Source organism: Entelurus aequoreus, linkage group LG04 (assembly GCF_033978785.1).
Source record: "Entelurus aequoreus isolate RoL-2023_Sb linkage group LG04, RoL_Eaeq_v1.1, whole genome shotgun sequence".
NCBI lineage: Eukaryota > Metazoa > Chordata > Actinopteri > Syngnathiformes > Syngnathidae > Entelurus > Entelurus aequoreus.
Window position 1 is genome coordinate 6,259,248 of NC_084734.1, and position 20,771 is coordinate 6,280,018.

Below are 20,771 nucleotides of genomic sequence, written 5' to 3' on the forward strand. Positions count from 1 at the left end.
ATGTATACATATACACGTATATATATATATACAGTATATACGTGTATATATATATATATATATATATATATATATATATATATATATATATATATATATACATACATATATATACATACATATATATATATGTATACATATATATGTATACATATACACGTATATATATATACATATACACGTATATATATATATATATATATATATATATATATATATATATGTATATATATATATATATATATATATATATATACACATACATACATATATATACATACATACATATATATGTATACATATATATGTATACATATACACGTATATATATATATATATACATACATATACATACAGGGGGATTTTTTTCCCCCTGCAAATCCCCTGAAGAGCAGAGAAACCTGCGAAACAGGCTTGTAGGGATGAAACAGCCTCTGTGTTTTTTCCTGACTTAATGTGTATTCCGCTCTACTGAGCACTGTATAACAGATGAACCACAGAAACCTCGACCATATATATACATATATATGTATGTATTTATATGTATATATATATATATATATATATATATATATATATATATATATGTGTGTGTGTATATATATACACATGTATATATATAATAATGACAAATATATTTCATAGATGTATCATCCTCAAAATAAAATGATAATGTGCTTGCTGACTATTTCCCTCCCCCTAATTTGATGGTAATTAACATTTTTGTGTAATAATACATATTAACATTTGAAATAAAGTACACATTATCTTATATTGTACACTTCCTAAAGTACTAGCAATGAGGTTTGCAACTGAAGGAAATACTTTCATTTTCTTCCATTTTATTTAGTTTCCATATTCCTAGTAATTATTATACAATGTATTAATATATCATTAATTATTGTCAGAATAATTGTATCTAAGCAGACAAAAGCTGTCTTTGAAGCTACCAAGAAGAAGCCTTGTAAAACTCCACTGTGTAGGATGGGAAGCAACATGAAGGTGTTCTGTTTCTTTGATGTATTGCAATCCACAGAAAGATTGGGTCTTGACCCGAGAACTACAAAGCGGAGAGAAAGCAGGACCTGCCCAAGTTCCAGGCACCCCTTCTTTGAACTCTTTTACGACCTTTTCTTTGAACTGTTTTGTAAACAAAGGCGATGGCTGTTTACGACCCCCGTCCCTTTAGAAACAGCTGTTTCCATGTAATCAGGGAAAGTCCAAATAAAAGAGGAGAAGTACAATCTTTCGTCAGAGCGTGGCGACACTGTGCAAGGGTACAGGTGTACGCGTTTCTCCTCACTGAGCCAAATTTAATTCTGTCTCTGTTTGATTCCTTGCTTCTTGTCTTGTTTAATAGATGTCATCAGTGTTTGAACCTGACAATTATCACACCACATTGTCATATACTATTCCTGCTGTGGTGAATTGAATTTTGCTCGTTATTCTAAAAAAAATGTTTTTAAATACAGTAAAAAAAAAAAAAAATTTTACAAATATTCCATCAAAATAACATACATTTTAGTATATAAAAGTCAATATTTTTATACAAGCTTAAACATGTTTAAAGTAATACAATTGCTCTATTTTGGGATTCAATGAATTTCACAGGAGTCTAAAAAAGTATATAATTAATAATTTAAAACATTTTTTTTACAAACACATGCAAATAAAGTGTAGACATTAGTATACTTAATAGTATATAAAGCATTTTATACTTAAAAAAAATAAAATTAAATGGCAATTTAGTGGACAACAATATTTACATTGTACGTATATATTTGTAAAACTACATTTGAATAAATAAGCTTGAACTATACAGTCGGCTTTACCAAAGGTGCAAAAATGTGGTGAAAAAAAAAAAAAAAGGATGCAAAGTCAGTTGAAATATTATCACAACACCAAAACAACTTTGGTAAAATGTCGGATCTTTTTGAAGTTATTTTGAACGGTTGTTATCTATAAATACTAATAAATAGATTTAAAATACACGTGCTTTGGCTGAAACCCTCTAAATAATTCCAGTGGTCAATAGCGTCAGGAAGAAGTACACTAGTTAAAATAATAATAATAATAATAGCGTCAGGAAGAAGTACACTAGTTAAAATAATAATAATAATAATAGCGTCAGGAAGAAGTACACAAGTTAAAATAATAATAATAATAATAATAATAATAATAATAGTGTCAGGAAGAAGTACACTAGTTAAAATAATAATAATAATAGTGTCAGGAAGAAGTACACTAGTTAAAATAATAATAATAATAATAATAATAGTGTCAGGAAGAAGTACACTAGTTAAAATAATAATAATAATAATAGTGTCAGGAAGAAGTACACTAGTTAAAATATTAATAATAATAATAATAATAGTGTCAGGAAGAAGTACACTAGTTAAAATAATAATAATGGCGTCAGGAAGAAGTACACTAGTTAAAATAATAATAATAATAATAGCGTCAGGAAGAAGTACACTAGTTGAAATAATAACAATAATAATAATAGTGTCAGGAAGAAGTACACTAGTTAAAATAATAATAATGGCGTCAGGAAGAAGTACACTAGTTAAAATAATAATAATAATAGCGTCAGGAAGAAGTACAATAGTTAAAATAATAATAATAATAATAGTGTCAGGAAGAAGTACACTAGTTAAAATAATAATAATAATAATAATAGTGTCAGGAAGAAGTACACTAGTTAAAATAATAATAATAATAGCGTCAGGAAGAAGTACACTAGTTAAAATAATAATAATAATAGTGTCAGGAAGAAGTACACTAGTTAAAATAATAATAATAATAGTGTCAGGAAGAAGTACACTAGTTAAAATAATAATAATAATAATAATAATAATAATAATAATAGTGTCAGGAAGAAGTACACTAGTTAAAATAATAATAATAATAATAGCGTCAGGAAGAAGTACACTAGTTAAAATAATAATAATAATAGTGTCAGGAAGAAGTACACTAGTTAAAATTATAATAATAATAATAATAGCGTCAGGAAGAAGTACACTAATTAAAATAATAATAATAATAGCGTCAGGAAGAAGTACACTAGTTTAAAAAAAATATATAATAATAATAATAATAGCGTCAGGAAGAAGTACACTAGTTAAAGTAATAATAATAATAATAGCGTCAGGAAGAAGTACACTAGTTAAAATAATAATAATAATAATAGCGTCAGGAAGAAGTACACTAGTTAAAATAATAATAATAATAATAGTGTCAGGAAGAAGTACACTAGTTAAAATAATAATAGCGTCAGGAAGAAGTACACTAGTTAAAATAATAATAATAATAGCGTCAGGAAGAAGTACACTAGTTAAAATAATAATAATAATAATAGCGTCAGGAAGAAGTACACTAGTTAAAATAATAATAATAATAATAATAGTGTCAGGAAGATGTACACTAGTTAAAATAATAATAATAATAATAATAGTGTCAGGAAGAAGTACACTAGTTAAAATAATAATAATAATAATAATAGTGTCAGGAAGATGTACACTAGTTAAAATAATAATAATAATAATAATAGTGTCAGGAAGATGTACACTAGTTAAAATAATAATAATAATAATAATAGTGTCAGGAAGAAATACACTAGTTAAAATAATAATAATGGCGTCAGGAAGAAGTACACTAGTTAAAATAATAATAATAATAGCGTCAGGAAGAAGTACAATAGTTAAAATAATAATAATAATAATAGTGTCAGGAAGAAGTACACTAGTTAAAATAATAATAATAATAATAATAGTGTCAGGAAGAAGTACACTAGTTAAAATAATAATAATAATAGCGTCAGGAAGAAGTACACTAGTTAAAATAATAATAATAATAGTGTCAGGAAGAAGTACACTAGTTAAAATAATAATAATAATAGTGTCAGGAAGAAGTACACTAGTTAAAATAATAATAATAATAATAATAATAATAATAATAGTGTCAGGAAGAAGTACACTAGTTAAAATAATAATAATAATAATAGCGTCAGGAAGAAGTACACTAGTTAAAATAATAATAATAATAGTGTCAGGAAGAAGTACACTAGTTAAAATTATAATAATAATAATAATAGCGTCAGGAAGAAGTACACTAATTAAAATAATAATAATAATAGCGTCAGGAAGAAGTACACTAGTTTAAAAAAAATATATAATAATAATAATAATAGCGTCAGGAAGAAGTACACTAGTTAAAGTAATAATAATAATAATAGCGTCAGGAAGAAGTACACTAGTTAAAATAATAATAATAATAATAGCGTCAGGAAGAAGTACACTAGTTAAAATAATAATAATAATAATAGTGTCAGGAAGAAGTACACTAGTTAAAATAATAATAGCGTCAGGAAGAAGTACACTAGTTAAAATAATAATAATAATAGCGTCAGGAAGAAGTACACTAGTTAAAATAATAATAATAATAATAGCGTCAGGAAGAAGTACACTAGTTAAAATAATAATAATAATAATAATAGTGTCAGGAAGATGTACACTAGTTAAAATAATAATAATAATAATAATAGTGTCAGGAAGAAGTACACTAGTTAAAATAATAACAATAGCGTCAGGAAGAAGTACACTAGTTAAAATAATAATAATAATAATAATAGTGTCAGGAAGAAATACACTAGTTAAAATAACAATAATAATAATAGTGTCAGGAAGAAGTACACTAGTTAAAATAATAATAATAATAATAGCGTCAGGAAGAAGTACACTAGTTAAAATAATAATAATAATAATAATAGTGTCAGGAAGATGTACACTAGTTAAAATAATAATAATAATAATAATAGTGTCAGGAAGAAGTACACTAGTTAAAATAATAACAATAGCGTCAGGAAGAAGTACACTAGTTAAAATAATAATAATAATAGTGTCAGGAAGAAATACACTAGTTAAAATAACAATAATAATAATAGTGTCAGGAAGAAGTACACTAGTTAAAATAATAATAATAATAATAATAATAGTGTCAGGAAGAAATATACTAGTTAAAATAATAATAATAATAATAATAATAATAATAGTGTCAGGAAGAAATACACTAGTTAAAATAACAATAATAATAATAGTGTCAGGAAGAAGTACACTAGTTAAAACAATAATAATAATAATAATAATAATAATAATAGTGTCAGGAAGAAATACACTAGTTAAAATAATAATAATAGCGTCAGTAAGAAATACACTAGTTAAAATAATAATAATAATAATAATAATAATAATAGTGTCAGGAAGAAATACACTAGTTAAAATAATAATAATAGCGTCAGGAAGAAATACACTAGTTAAAATAATAATAATAATAATAATAATAATAGTGTCAGGAAGAAATACACTAGTTAAAATAATAATAATAGTGTCAGGAAGAAATACACTAGTTAAAATAATAATAATAGCGTCAGTAAGAAATACACTAGTTAAAATAATAATAATAATAATAATAATAATAATAGTGTCAGGAAGAAATACACTAGTTAAAATAATAATAATAGTGTCAGGAAGAAATACACTAGTTAAAATAATAATAATAGCGTCAGGAAGAAGTACACTAGTTAAAATAATAATAATAATAATAGTGTCAGGAAGAAATACACTAGTTAAAATAATAATAATAATAATAATAGCGTCAGGAAGAAGTACACTAGTTAAAATAATAATAATAATAATAATAGTGTCAGGAAGAAATACATTAAGTGGAGTTGACCTTATTTGATCAAACATCTTTCTTTTCAAAATAAAATCAAGTCAATATCTTCTATAAAGTTGTGGTCATATTTTCCAAGCATGCACCTGCCAACAAAAGGTGTTACTTTGCAAACTCACTCTACAAGACAGTCGCACGCCGACAGGAAGTGTGTGTCGCCGTGTTACAACAAGCACTTCCTGTTGCACGTCACTTGAAATAAGACACTTTCCATTCCAAGAATATCTGGTTTTAATGAAAAGAAGGGCACCGTAAAGTACAGAGTGCTTAGAAAACAAACCAATAATAATTGCATAGTTTGGACAAGAAGGAGACCCCCTGCAGTTAAGTGCTCGGCGAGGCTGCAGGGGGCGGAGCAACTGTACAGGAAGTGGAGCGCAGACATCAGCAAGCGTCGTACCAGCCTTAATATCAGCTGCAAGTGGAGTGAAATCAGGACCGGCTCAGTACCATCTTTCTTTCTACATAAATATTGATCTGCCGCCAACTCAAGCAGGTCAAGAGGTCAACTATTGCCTTCCAGAACCCTCCTGGGACCACCGCCAGTAGAAAATAAGCACAATATCTTAAAAAAAACCTCATCTGGAGGCACTTTTTAAATACATCTCACTTTATTTATTTCATCCTCCTAGGAAGACTTCTAATTTGCATTAAAAAAACTACTTTTTTTTAAGCTAATATTATTATTTTTTATTTTTTTGCACCGCCCACAATCCTATTTAGGAATATTTCCTGGTTGTTTTGCACCTCAAAAAGAGGAAGCACAAATACATGAATAAGCAATAAATAAATTATGTTTAAAAAAAATCCAAAAGTCATTAGTTTGCTCAAATATAGTTATTATATATATATATATTTTATTTGAGTAAGTAAGAAGCTTTATTTTCAGACGTTTTCTGTTTGTTAAACTGTATATTTTAATTAGGGCTGTCAAAAATAGAGTTAACTCATGTGATTAATCACCTGAAAATATCGCATTGATCGGATATAAAGGCAGATTCATCACCTTTACCTTCACCCTGGAGGTCACCTGGTCAGCGATCAGCTCACCTGGTCACCTGGTCAGTGATCAGCTCACCTGGTCAGCGATCATACAAGAATGACTTGTGCTCGCTGGTTCATTTCCTTTCCAAATAAACCCACCCGGCCGGGACTTGAGGTCAAACAAAATAAATGAGGTGCAAACAAGGAAAACATTTTAAAAAATGTTCCAGTTTGATATTCTGACAGCAAATGTGCATTTTTGTCCAAATATTAGGGTCTTTAAGTCAATTAAAGCGAGAAATTAACTGTAATTAATCATGACTAATCCAAATTCAAACGTGTAATTAATGTGATTCTAAAAAATTTATCATTTGACAGCACTCATTTTAATAAAGACTACATGTGGGGAACCCTTTTCCTATTTTATGAAAAATATATTTATATACATATATAACACAGCAAATATTTATTTATTTATATATATATAATATATATATATATATGTAACACAGCAAATATATTATATATATATTATAATATATATATATATATCACAGCAAATATTTATTTATTTATATATATATATATATATATATATATATATATATATATATATATATATATATATATATATATATATATATATATATATATATATATATATATATAATATATATATATAATATATTTGCTGTGTTACATATATATATATATATATATATATATATATATATATATATATATATATATATGTAACACAGCAAATATATTATATATATATATATATATATATTTATATATATATATATATATATATATATATATATATATATATATATATATATATATATATATATATATATATATATATATATATATATATATAACACAGCAAATAAATCCTATTTGTACAGCATGTGTTGTTAGAATGGTGAAGAACACGGGACTTGCACGGTCGGCGGCGGGACTTGTGGGACTCGAACCCGGGTGAGATTTTTGAACATTTTTGGGACTTTTGCCGACTCCCCCCCCCCCTTCCCGTGGGACTTTGCTAGGCGCGTTTTGGACATTTTGGACATGCCGGCGTCCGGTGGGACTCGTGGGACTGAAACCCGGGTAGGTACTTTGGACAAAATTGGGACTTTTGACCATTTTGGCTGCCTTTTCCCCTCTTTCCTGTGCACCATTGCTGGGTGTGTTTTGGACATTTTGGACATGCCGGCAGGACTCGTGGGACTGGAACCCGGGTAGGTACTTTGGACAAAATTGGGACTTTTGCAGACTTTTCTACCCGCCTTCCAGTGGGACTTTGCTGGGTGCGTTTTGGACATTTTGGGCATCCCGGGACTTGTGCGGCCGGCGGCGGGACTGGAACCTGGGTAGGTATTTTGAACAAAATTGGGACTTTTGCCGACTTTTCTACCCGCCTTCCCGTGGGACTTTGCTAGGCGCGTTTTGGACATGCCGGCGTCTGGCGGGACTCGTGGGACTGGAACTTGGGTAGGTACTTTGGACAAAATTGGGACTTTTGCAGACTTTTCTACCCGCCTTCCAGTGGGACTTTGCTGGGTGCGTTTTGGACATTTTGGGCATGCCGGCAGGACTCGTGGGACTGGAACCCGGGTAGGTACTTTGGACAAAATTGGGACTTTTGCAGATTTTTCTACCCGCCTTCCAGTGGGACTTTGCTGGGTGCGTTTTGGACATTTTGAGCATCCCGGGACTTGTGCAGCTGGCGGCGGGACTGGAACCCGGGTAGGTATTTTGAACAAAATTGGGACTTTTGCCGACTTTTCTACCCGCCTTCCCGTGGGACTTTGCTAGGCGCGTTTTGGACATGCCGGCGTCTGGCGGGACTCGTGGGACTGGAACCTGGGTAGGTACTTTGAACATTTTTGGGACTTTTGCTGACTTTTCTCACTTTTCTTCCCGCCTTCCCGTGGGACTTTGCTGGGCGCGTTTTGGACATTTTGGACATGCCGGCGTCCGGTGGGACTCGTGGGACTGGAACCCGGGTAGGTACTTTGGACAAAATTGGGACTTTTGACCATTTTGGCTGCCTTTTCCCCTCTTTCCTGTGCACCATTGCTGGGTGTGTTTTGGACATTTTGGACATGCCGGCAGGACTCGTGGGACTGGAACCCGGGTAGGTACTTTGGACAAAATTGGGACTTTTGCAGACTTTTTTATCCGCCTTCCAGTGGGACTTTGCTGGGTGCGTTTTGGACATTTTGGGCATCCCGGGACTTGTGCAGCCGGCGGCGGGACTGGAACCTGGGTAGGTATTTTGAACCAAATTGGGACTTTTGCCGACTTTTCTACCCGCCTTCCCGTGGGACTTTGCTAGGCGCGTTTTGGACATGCCGGCGTCTGGCGGGACTCGTGGGACTGGAACCTGGGTAGGTACTTTGAACATTTTTGGGACTTTTGCTGACTTTTCTCACTTTTCTTCCCGCCTTCCCGTGGGACTTTGCTGGGCGCGTTTTGGACATTTTGGACATGCCGGCGTCCGGTGGGACTCGTGGGACTGGAACCCCGGGTAGGTACTTTGGGACAAAATTGGGATTTTTTGACCATTTTTGGCTGCCTTTTTCCCCTCTTTCCTGTGCACCATTGCTGGGTGTGTTTTGGACATTTTGGACATGCCGGCGTCCGGCAGGGACTCGTGGGGGACTGGAACCCGGGTAGGTACTTTGGACAAAATTGGGGACTTTTGCAGACTTTTCTACCCGCCTTCCCGTGGGGACTTTTGCTAGGCGCGTTTTGGGACATGCCGGCGTCTGGCGGGACTCGTGGGGACTGGAAACCTGGGTAGGTACTTTGAACATTTTTTGGGACTTTTTGCCAACTTTTCTCACTTTTTCTCCCCGCCTTCCCCGTGGGACTTTGCTAGGCGCGTTTTGGACATTTTGGGACATGCCGGCGTCCGGTGGGGACTCGTGGGACCTGAAAACCCGGGTAGGTACTTTTGGACAAAATTGGGGGACTTTTGACCATTTTGGCTGCCTTTTCCCCCTCTTTCCTGTGCACCATTGCTGGGTGTGTTTTGGGACATTTTGGGACATGCCGGCAGGACTCGTGGGACTGGAACCCGGGTAGGTACTTTGGAACAAAATTGGGACTTTTTGCAGACTTTTTTATCCGCCTTCCAGTGGGGACTTTGCTGGGTGCGTTTTGGACATTTTGGGCATCCCGGGACTTGTGCAGCCGGCGGCGGGACTGGAACCTGGGTAGGTATTTTGAACCAAATTGGGGACTTTTGCCGACTTTTCTACCCGCCTTCCCGTGGGACTTTGCTAGGCGCGTTTTGGACATGCCGGCGTCTGGCGGGACTCGTGGGACTGGAAACCTGGGTAGGTACTTTGAACATTTTTGGGACTTTTGCTGACTTTTCTCACTTTTCTTCCCGCCTTCCCGTGGGACTTTGCTGGGCGCGTTTTGGACATTTTGGACATGCCGGCGTCCGGTGGGACTCGTGGGACTGGAACCCGGGTAGGTACTTTGGACAAAATTGGGATTTTTGACCATTTTGGCTGCCTTTTCCCCTCTTTCCTGTGCACCATTGCTGGGTGTGTTTTGGACATTTTGGACATGCCGGCGTCCGGCAGGACTCGTGGGACTGGAACCCGGGTAGGTACTTTGGACAAAATTGGGACTTTTGCAGACTTTTTTACCCGCCTTCCAGTGGGACTTTGCTGGGTGCGTTTTGGACATTTTGGGCATCCCGGGACTTGTGCAGCCGGCGGCGGGACTGGAACCTGGGTAGGTATTTTGAACCAAATTGGGACTTTTGCCGACTTTTCTACACGCCTTCCCGTGGGACTTTGCTAGGCGCGTTTTGGACATGCCGGCGTCTGGCGGGACTCGTGGGACTGGAACCTGGGTAGGTACTTTGAACATTTTTGGGACTTTTGCTGACTTTTCTCACTTTTCTCCCCGCCTTCCCGTGGGACTTTGCTAGGCGCGTTTTGGACATTTTGGACATGCCGGCGTCCGGTGGGACTCGTGGGACTGAAACCCGGGTAGGTACTTTGGACAAAATTGGGACTTTTGACCATTTTGGCTGCCTTTTCCCCTCTTTCCTGTGCACCATTGCTGGGTGTGTTTTGGACATTTTGGACATGCCGGCAGGACTCGTGGGACTGGAACCCGGGTAGGTACTTTGGACAAAATTGGGACTTTTGCAGATTTTTCTACCCGCCTTCCAGTGGGACTTTGCTGGGTGCGTTTTGGACATTTTGAGCATCCCGGGACTTGTGCAGCTGGCGGCGGGACTGGAACCCGGGTAGGTATTTTGAACAAAATTGGGACTTTTGCCGACTTTTCTACACGCCTTCCCGTGGGACTTTGCTAGGCGCGTTTTGGACATGCCGGCGTACTTTGAACATTTTTGGGACTTTTGCTGACTTTTCTCACTTTTCTTCCCGCCTTCCCGTGGGACTTTGCTGGGCGCGTTTTGGACATTTTGGACATGCCGGCGTCCGGTGGGACTCGTGGGACTGGAACCCGGGTAGGTACTTTGGACAAAATTGGGACTTTTGACCATTTTGGCTGCCTTTTCCCCTCTTTCCTGTGCACCATTGCTGGGTGTGTTTTGGACATTTTGGACATGCCGGCAGGACTCGTGGGACTGGAACCCGGGTAGGTACTTTGGACAAAATTGGGACTTTTGCAGACTTTTTTATCCGCCTTCCAGTGGGACTTTGCTGGGTGCGTTTTGGACATTTTGGGCATCCCGGGACTGTGCAGCCGGCGGCGGGACTGGAACCTGGGTAGGTATTTTGAACCAAATTGGGACTTTTGCCGACTTTTCTACCCGCCTTCCCGTGGGACTTTGCTAGGCGCGTTTTGGACATGCCGGCGTCTGGCGGGACTCGTGGGACTGGAACCTGGGTAGGTACTTTGAACATTTTGGGACTTTTGCTGACTTTTCTCACTTTTCTTCCCGCCTTCCCGTGGGACTTTGCTGGGCGCGTTTTGGACATTTTGGACATGCCGGCGTCCGGTGGGACTCGTGGGACTGGAACCCGGGTAGGTACTTTGGACAAAATTGGGATTTTTGACCATTTTGGCTGCCTTTTCCCCTCTTTCCTGTGCACCATTGCTGGGTGTGTTTTGGACATTTTGGACATGCCGGCGTCCGGCAGGACTCGTGGGACTGGAACCCGGGTAGGTACTTTGGACAAAATTGGGACTTTTGCAGACTTTTTTACCCGCCTTCCAGTGGGACTTTGCTGGGTGCGTTTTGGACATTTTGGGCATCCCGGGACTTGTGCAGCCGGCGGCGGGACTGGAACCTGGGTAGGTATTTTGAACCAAATTGGGACTTTTGCCGACTTTTCTACACGCCTTCCCGTGGGACTTTGCTAGGCGCGTTTTGGACATGCCGGCGTCTGGCGGGACTCGTGGGACTGGAACCTGGGTAGGTACTTTGAACATTTTTGGGACTTTTGCTGACTTTTCTCACTTTTCTCCCCGCCTTCCCGTGGGACTTTGCTAGGCGCGTTTTGGACATTTTGGACATGCCGGCGTCCGGTGGGACTCGTGGGACTGAAACCCGGGTAGGTACTTTGGACAAAATTGGGACTTTTGACCATTTTGGCTGCCTTTTCCCCTCTTTCCTGTGCACCATTGCTGGGTGTGTTTTGGACATTTTGGACATACCGGCATCCGGCGGGACTTGTGGGACTGGAACCCGGGTAGGTACTTTGGACAAAATTGGGACTTTTGCAGACTTTTCTACCCGCCTTCCAGTGGGACTTTGCTGGGTGCGTTTTGGACATTTTGGGCATCCCGGGACTTGTGCAGCCGGCGGCGGGTCTGGAACCTGGGTAGGTACTTTGAACCAAATTGGGACCTTTGCCGACTTTTCTACACGCCTTCCCGTGGGACTTTGCTAGGCGCGTTTTGGACATGCCGGCGTCTGGCGGGACTCGTGGGACTGGAACCTGGGTAGGTCTAGCAAAGTCCCACGGGAAGGCGGGGAGAAAAGTGGGAATAGTCGGCAAAAGTCAGAAAAATGTTCAAAAATCACACGCGGGTTGGAGTCCCACAAGTCCCGCTGCCAGCCGTGCAAGTCCCCACACCCCCGCGTGCCCACCTGGCCTCTTATGGAGCAGTTTGGTGGAATCCAACATTATGCTGTGATGTGAGTCCAAAAGGCTAAAAAAGACATAAAAGCTGATCCTGCAGACACACCTGACCAGGGTCCTGGCAGCAGAAGGTAAAAATAGTTGCCGTGGTAACAGAAGTGTGTGAAAACGCCAAAACAAATAGCTTTCGTTTTTGTTTTTGTTTTAACTTATAATATGCAAGCTTTTTTTTTTTTTTTTTTTCCCAAATCACTTGATCTGGTGATGACATCACGTCCAGGCGCTGAAGATGCTGACCAATGGGAAGTGTGTATCTTCCAGGACCGCACACAATAAGACACCCCTTTCATTGGACAGCTAGCATTATGCTAATATAACATGCTATAGAGTGACGTGTGTGTGTGTGTGTGTGTGTGTGTGTGTGTGTGTGTGTGTGTGTGTGTGTGTGTGTGTGTGTGTGTGTGTGTGTGTGTGTGTGTGTGTGTGAGTGTGTGTGTGTGTGTGTGTGTGTGTTCAATGGCCGACCCCCTCATCCCAGGTGCAGTCGTTCTTCTGCTTGGCCAGTTTTCGGACCGCCCTCTCCAGTTCTTTGCGGGACTTCTGCTCCTCCTCCAGGAACTGTCTCATCCACTTGTTCTCCTGACACACACAAGTTGGGAGTCATTGGCAGGAAAAAGGCTGAGTGAGTCGCGTCAAGAAGATGGCGGTCCTTCATGTACCTTCTTCAGCTCGTGGACTTCATCCTTTAAGGCGTACACGGCGTCCACCAAGCTCCTGGAGGAGTGGACACATCTTTGTGAGGAGATTCAGACATCAGGCACTATTGGGGTCAAATGTACTGCAGAATAAGCCCACACGGGGCCAAAAAAAACTGCGAGTGCCAGCACCTTGATAGAGAAATACTTCTTCATGAATGCGTATTTTGGTGTGTGCAAGTCCAAATGTATAAAGTGTGTTTTGTCTGAAACCGCTAAAATAAAAGCACTTGACAAAGGCGGAAACAAACATGAGGACTAACAGTAGTTCGCATTCTCATTTCAAAATTAGATTTACAGCCCCTAAATGGTGTTGTTGTTTTCATTTCCATGCCCCGCCCCTCCACCGTTTGACCAATTAGAAAGTCTGTGGGTGTGTCACATCAATTTGCCGTCTTGGTCCGGCTACTGCCACCGGTAAAGTTACTAAACATGTCAGACCTTAGTCACTCTAAAAGTTACCATTCTCAACTTATTCATGACAAAGACATAAAATGTCAGCTGCAATAAATAATAAACAATATTTAGTAAGTGTTGTTGGTGATCTTCATACAAGCGAATGAGTTATTTGGATACAAAACATGTTCAAGTTTTTTGTTTGTTTGGGGATTTGAGGACTGCAATTAAATGAGGATGTTTTCTATATTTTTTAAAGGAGCTATTTTTAATAATATCATGTCAAGTCATCATTAAATTAAATGTCAAAATGCATTAATAAATCATCTTCTTTTCCAATACCTCTAAAACTGCTAACAGTAGTTCATATGCTCATTTCAAAAATTGGATTTACAGCCCCGAAATCTTGTTGTTGTTTTCATTTCCATGCCCCGCCCCTCCACCGTTTGACCAATTAGAAAGTCTGTGGGTGTGTCACATCCAGGTTGCCGTCTTGGTCCGGCCACTGCCACCGGTAAAGTTACTAAACATGTCAGACCTTAGTCACTCTAAAAGTTACCATTCTCAACTTATTCATGACAAAGACAAACAATGTCAGCTGCAATAAATAATAAACAATATTTAGTAAGTGTTGTTGGTGATCTTCAAACAAGCGAATGAGTTATTTGGATACAAAACATGTTCAAGTTTTTTGTTTGTTTGAGGATTTGAGGACTGCAATTAAATGAGGATGTTTTCTATATTTTTTAAAGGAGCTATATGTAATAATGTCATGTTAAGTCATCATAAAATTAAATGTCAAAATGCATTAATAAATCATCTTCTTTTCCAATACCTCTAAAAATGATAACAGTAGTTCATATGCTTATTTCAAAAATTGGATTTACAGCCCCGAAATCTTGTTGTTGTTTCCATTTCCATGCCCCGCCCCTCCACCGTTTGACCAATTAGAAAGTCTGTGGGTGTGTCACATCCAGGTTGCCGTCTTGGTCCGGCTACTGCCACCGGTAAAGTTACTAAACATGTCAGACCTTAGTCACTCTAAAAGTTACCATTCTCAACTTATTCATGACCAAGACAAAAAATGTCACCTGCAATAAATAATAAACAATATTTAGTAAGTGTTGTTGGTGATCTTCATACAAGCGAATGAGTTATTTGGATACAAAACATGTTCAAGTTTTTTGTTTGTTTGGGGATTTGAGGACTGCAATTAAATGAGGATGTTTTCTATATTTTTTAAAGGAGCTATTTTTAATAATATCATGTCAAGTCATCATTAAATTAAATGTCAAAAGGCATTAATAAATCATCTTCTTTTCCAATATAACTGCTAACAGTAGCTCATATGCTTATTTCAAAAATTGGATTTACAGCCCCGAAATGTTGTTGTTGTTTTCATTTCCATGCCCCGCCCTCCACCGTTTGACCAATTAGAAAGTCTGTGGGTGTGTCACATCAATTTGCCGTCTTGGTCCGGCTACTGCCACCGGTAAAGTTACTAAACATGTCAGACCTTAGTCACTCTAAAAGTTACCATTCTCAACTTATTCATGACAAAGACAAAAAATGTCAGCTGCAATAAATAATAAACAATATTTAGTAAGTGTTGTTGGTGATCTTCAAACAAGCGAATGAGTTATTTGGACACAAAACATGTTCAAGTTTTTTGTTTGTTTGGGGATTTGAGGACTGCAATTAAATGAGGATGTTTTCTATATTTTTTAAAGGAGCTATTTTTAATAATATCATGTCAAGTCATCATTAAATTAAATGTCAAAATGCATTAATAAATCCTCTTCTTTTCCAATACCTCTAAAACTGATAACAGTAGTTCATATGCTTATTTCAAAAATTGGATTTACAGCCCCGAAATCTTGTTGTTGTTTTCATTTCCATGCCCCGCCCTCCACCGTTTGACCAATTAGAAAGTCTGTGGGTGTGTCACATCCAGGTTGCCGTCTTGGTCCGGCTCCTGCCACCGGTAAAGTTACTAAACATGTCAGCCCTTAGTCACTCTAAAAGTTACCATTCTCAACTTATTCATGACAAAGACAAAAAATGTCAGCTGCAATAAATAATAAACAATATTTAGTAAGTGTTGTTGGTGATCTTCATACAAGCGAATGAGTTATTTGGATACAAAACATGTTCAAGTTTTTTGTTTGTTTGGGGATTTGAGGACTGCAATTAAATGAGGATGTTTTCTATATTTTTTAAAGGAGCTATTTTTAATAATATCATGTCAAGTCATCATTAAATTAAATGTCAAAAGGCATTAATAAATCATCTTCTTTTCCAATATAACTGCTAACAGTAGCTCATATGCTTATTTCAAAAATTGGATTTACAGCCCCGAAATGTTGTTGTTGTTTTCATTTCCATGCCCCGCCCTCCACCGTTTGACCAATTAGAAAGTCTGTGGGTGTGTCACATCAATTTGCCGTCTTGGTCCGGCTACTGCCACCGGTAAAGTTACTAAACATGTCAGACCTTAGTCACTCTAAAAGTTACCATTCTCAACTTATTCATGACAAAGACAAAAAATGTCAGCTGCAATAAATAATAAACAATATTTAGTAAGTGTTGTTGGTGATCTTCAAACAAGCGAATGAGTTATTTGGACACAAAACATGTTCAAGTTTTTTGTTTGTTTGGGGATTTGAGGACTGCAATTAAATGAGGATGTTTTCTATATTTTTTAAAGGAGCTATTTTTAATAATATCATGTCAAGTCATCATTAAATTAAATGTCAAAATGTATTAATAAATCATCTTCTTTTCCAATACCTCTAAAACTGCTAACTGTAGTTCATATGCTTATTTCAAAAATTTGATTTACAGCCCCGAAATCTTGTTGTTGTTTTCATTTCCATGCCCCGCCCCTCCACCGTTTGACCAATTAGAAAGTCTGTGGGTGTGTCACATCCAGGTTGCCGTCTTGGTCCGGCTACTGCCACCGGTAAAGTTACTAAACATGTCATACCTTAGTCACTCTAAAAGTTACCATTCTCACCTTATTCATGACAAAGACAAAAAATGTCAGCTGCAATAAATAATAAACAATATTTAGTAAGTGTTGTTGGTGATCTTCAAACAAGCAAATGAGTTATTTGGATACAAAACATGTTCAAGTTTTTTGTTTGTTTGAGGATTTGAGGACTGCAATTAAATGAGGATGTTTTCTATATTTTTTCAAGGAGCTATTTTTAATAATATCATGTCAAGTCATCATTAAATTAAATGTCAAAAGGCATTAATAAATCATCTTCTTTTCCAATATAACTGCTAACAGTAGTTCATATGCTTATTTCAAAAATTGGATTTACAGCCCCGAAATCTTGTTGTTGTTTTCATTTCCATGCCCCGCCCCTCCACCGTTTGACCAATTAGAAAGTCTGTGGGTGTGTCACATCAATTTGCCGTTTTGGTCCGGCTACTGCCACCGGTAAAGTTACTAAACATGTCAGCCCTTAGTCACTCTAAAAGTTACCATTCTCAACTTATTCATGACAAAGACAAAAAATGTCAGCTGCAATAAATAATAAACAATATTTAGTAAGTGTTGTTGGTGATCTTCAAACAAGCGAATGAGTTATTTGGATACAAAACATGTTCAAGTTTTTGTTTGTTTGAGGATTTGAGGACTGCAATTAAATGAGGATGTTTTCTATATTTTTTAAAGGAGCTATTTTTAATAATATCATGTCAAGTCATCATTAAATTAAATGTCAAAAGGCATTAATAAATCATCTTCTTTTCCAATACCTCTATAACTGCTAACAGTAGTTCATATGCTTATTTCAAAAATTGGATTTACAGCCCCGAAATCTTGTTATTGTTTTCATTTCCATGCCCTGCCCTCCACCGTTTGACCAATTAGAAAGTCTGTGGGTGTGCCACATCCAGGTTGCTGTCTTGGTCCGGCTACTGCCACCGGTAAAGTTACTAAACATGTCAGACCTTAGTCACTCTAAAAGTTACCATTCTCAACTTATTCATGACAAAGACATAAAATGTCAGCTGCAATAAATAATAAACAATATTTAGTAAGTGTTGTTGGTGATCTTCAAACAAGCGAATGAGTTATTTGGATATAAAACATGTTCAAGTTTTTTGTTTGTTTGGGGATTTGAGGACTGCAATTAAATGAGGATGTTTTCTATATTTTTTAAAGGAGCTATATGTAATAATGTCATGTCAAGTCATCATTAAATTAAATGTCAAAATGCATTAATAAATCATCTTCTTTTCCAATACCTCTAAAACTGATAAAAGTAGTTCATATGCTTATTTCAAAAATTGGATTTACAGCCCCGAAATCTTGTTGTTGTTTTCATTTCCATGCCCCGCCCCTCCACCGTTTGACCAATTATAAAGTCTGTGGGTGTGTCACATCCAGGTTGCCGTCTTGGTCCGGCTACTGCCACCGGTAAAGTTACTAAACATGTCAGACCTTAGTCACTCTAAAAGTTACCATTCTCAACTTATTCATGACAAAGACAAAAAATGTCAGCTTCAATAAATGATAAACAATATTAAATATTGTTTATTATTTATTGCAGCTGACATTTTTTGTCTTTGTCAATTGTACTGAGTTTTGAATGCAACGTGCTTACTTCTCCTCAATGACCGTCTGGCCGTTGCTCTTCATCTCCTCCACGATGATCTTCTCCTCCTCTGGAAGGAGAACCTGAAGGCTGCAGTCTTTACGTACCGCTGAGAAGACAAACACGGTCATGTGGGAGTGGGACATCCCCTCCAGACTGCACAGCTGCTTTGTGCAGCATTCTCACAGTAGTTAGAGGCCTGGGCTGATATTCCATTAGTCAATTAACCGACGATGTTTGGTGACCGGTTGTAACAAAAATTTTGTTTTGAAGGAGGAATAGCAAACTTCCTGATGATTTTTGCTGAAGGATGTCAATCTATGAAATGTAGGTCTAGGCGAGACCTACATAGAGGTATTTGTTTCATGTCTCTAAGACGTTCCTACCGGAAGTTACAAGCCGTTTTGTCTGAGTTTTCCTCTGAGGAGCAGTTTTTTTCTGTTTTTTTCAAAAATTATGTAGAGCACAATTTTGAGTTTTGGGGTTCGGTTTTTTTTTTTAGATCGCAATTTCCACCAGTCCCGATGTGTGTGAGAATTTTGGTGAGTTTTGAAGTATTTTAAAGGGGTCAAATTAGAGGTCAAAGAGGCAAAAATGAGTTTTTTTAGTACAATTTTGTCTTGAAGGGGAAATTGCCAACTTCCTGTTGGTTTTTGCCCGAGGATGTAAAATTATGAAATGTAGGTCTAAGTCTGACCTACATAGAGGTTTTTGTTTCATGTCTCTACGGCCTTCCTAGTGGGAGTTACAGCCAGTTTGTTTTTGTTTTTTCCTAGGGGGCGCTAGAGCGCAATTTTGATTTATGGGGTTTGGTTTTTTTATTTTATTGAAATTTTCGCAGGTCCTGATGTGTGTGTCAAATTTGGTGAGTTTTGGAGCATGTTAAGTGGGTCAAATTAGCGTTTTTTTGTGGCGGCGGAAGAATAAAGAATAATAATAATTAAAGCTGCAAGCAGCATTGGTCGGGTCCGCCTTCTGGCAGGTGCTAGTCCTAGGTGTCCAATACTTTTGTCCAGTGGTAGTCCTGAGTGAGACCTACATAGAGGTTTTTGTTTCGTGTCTCTACGATATTGGTACTGGGAGTTAGAGGAAGTTGTGTCTGAGTTCACATTGTCATTATAGGCTATTGTGTGTATTGAGGCCAAAGAAGGTCTAATCGCAGTTTCGTTGTCATTTTTGGCACCGTAGCAGCATCAGTGCTGCGGGTCTTTGAAGGCTCGTAAAATCAAAACGGTAGCACTTAATCATTATCCGTCGTCAACTTTTAATCAGAAGGGTTCAATCTCTCTCCTGTAGCAGTTTGAAGCGGAAACGACAAACGCGCTCAGAGGAGATAACGTTTGATGTTTGGTGACCGTTTGGTACAAAAATGTTGTTTTGAAATGGAGATAACAAACTTCCTGTTGATTTTTGCTGAAGGGTGTCAATGTATGAAATGTAGGTCTAAATGAGACCTACGTAGAGGTATTTGTTTCATGTCTCTACGACGTTCCTACCGGAAGTTATAAGCAGTTTTGTCTGAGTTTTCCTCTAAAAAGCATTTTTTTCTCTGTTTTATTAAAAAATTGCTCTAGAGCACAATTTTGAGTTTCGGGGTTCGGTTTTTTTTTGAGATCGCAATTTCTACCAGTCCCAATGTGTGTGCGAAGTTTGGTGAGTTTTGAAGTATTTTAAGGGGGTCAAATTAGAGGTCAAAGATGTAAAAAACAGTGTTTTTAGTACATTTTTGTCAAAAAAGGTAAATTGCCAATTTCCTGTTGATTTTCGCCCGAGAATGTGTCATTATGAGTTGTAGGTCTAGAGCAGACCTACATACAGGTTTTTGTTTCATGTCTCTACGACCTTCCTAGTGGGAGTTAGAGGCAGTCTGTTTTTTTTTTTTCCTAGGGGGCGCTAGAGCTCAATTTTGTGTTTTGGGGTTAGGTTTTTTATATTAAAGTCTGCTGGCACACTTTTTGGATGTGTGTAAAAAATTTGGTGAGTTTTGAAGCATGTTAAGGGGGCGAAGTAGTGCGCAAAGCTGCGGAAGAAGAAAGAAAGAAAGAAAGAATAATTAAAGCTGCAAGCAGCATTGGTCGGGTCCGCCTTTTGGCCGGTGCTAGTCCTAGGTGTCCAATATTTTAGTCCAGTGGTAGTCCTGAGTGAGACCTACATAGAGGTTTTTGTTTCGTGTCTCTCCGATATTGGTACTGGGAGTTAGAGGA

General features: G+C 37.4%; 1 protein-coding gene across 2 annotated transcripts in view; it reads right to left on the reverse strand.

The window, feature by feature from the left end:
- Positions 1-12,704: 12,704 nt before the first annotated feature.
- The window catches only part of LOC133648230 (rho guanine nucleotide exchange factor 6-like), a 118,646-nt gene continuing 110,579 nt past the window's right edge, over positions 12,705-20,771 (reverse strand). The window contains exons 20-23 of one of the 2 annotated variants that reach the window (XM_062044114.1): positions 18,577-18,676; positions 13,526-13,580; positions 13,294-13,445; positions 12,705-13,201 (exon numbers count right to left, since the gene is read on the reverse strand). In XM_062044114.1, the coding sequence (XP_061900098.1) occupies positions 13,320-13,445; positions 13,526-13,580; positions 18,577-18,676 (281 nt within the window). In that variant the 3' untranslated portion in view covers positions 12,705-13,201; positions 13,294-13,319. Of the gene's footprint in view, positions 13,202-13,293; positions 13,446-13,525; positions 13,599-18,576; positions 18,677-20,771 lie in introns of both variants that reach the window. The other variant, XM_062044113.1, reaches the window with a different exon arrangement.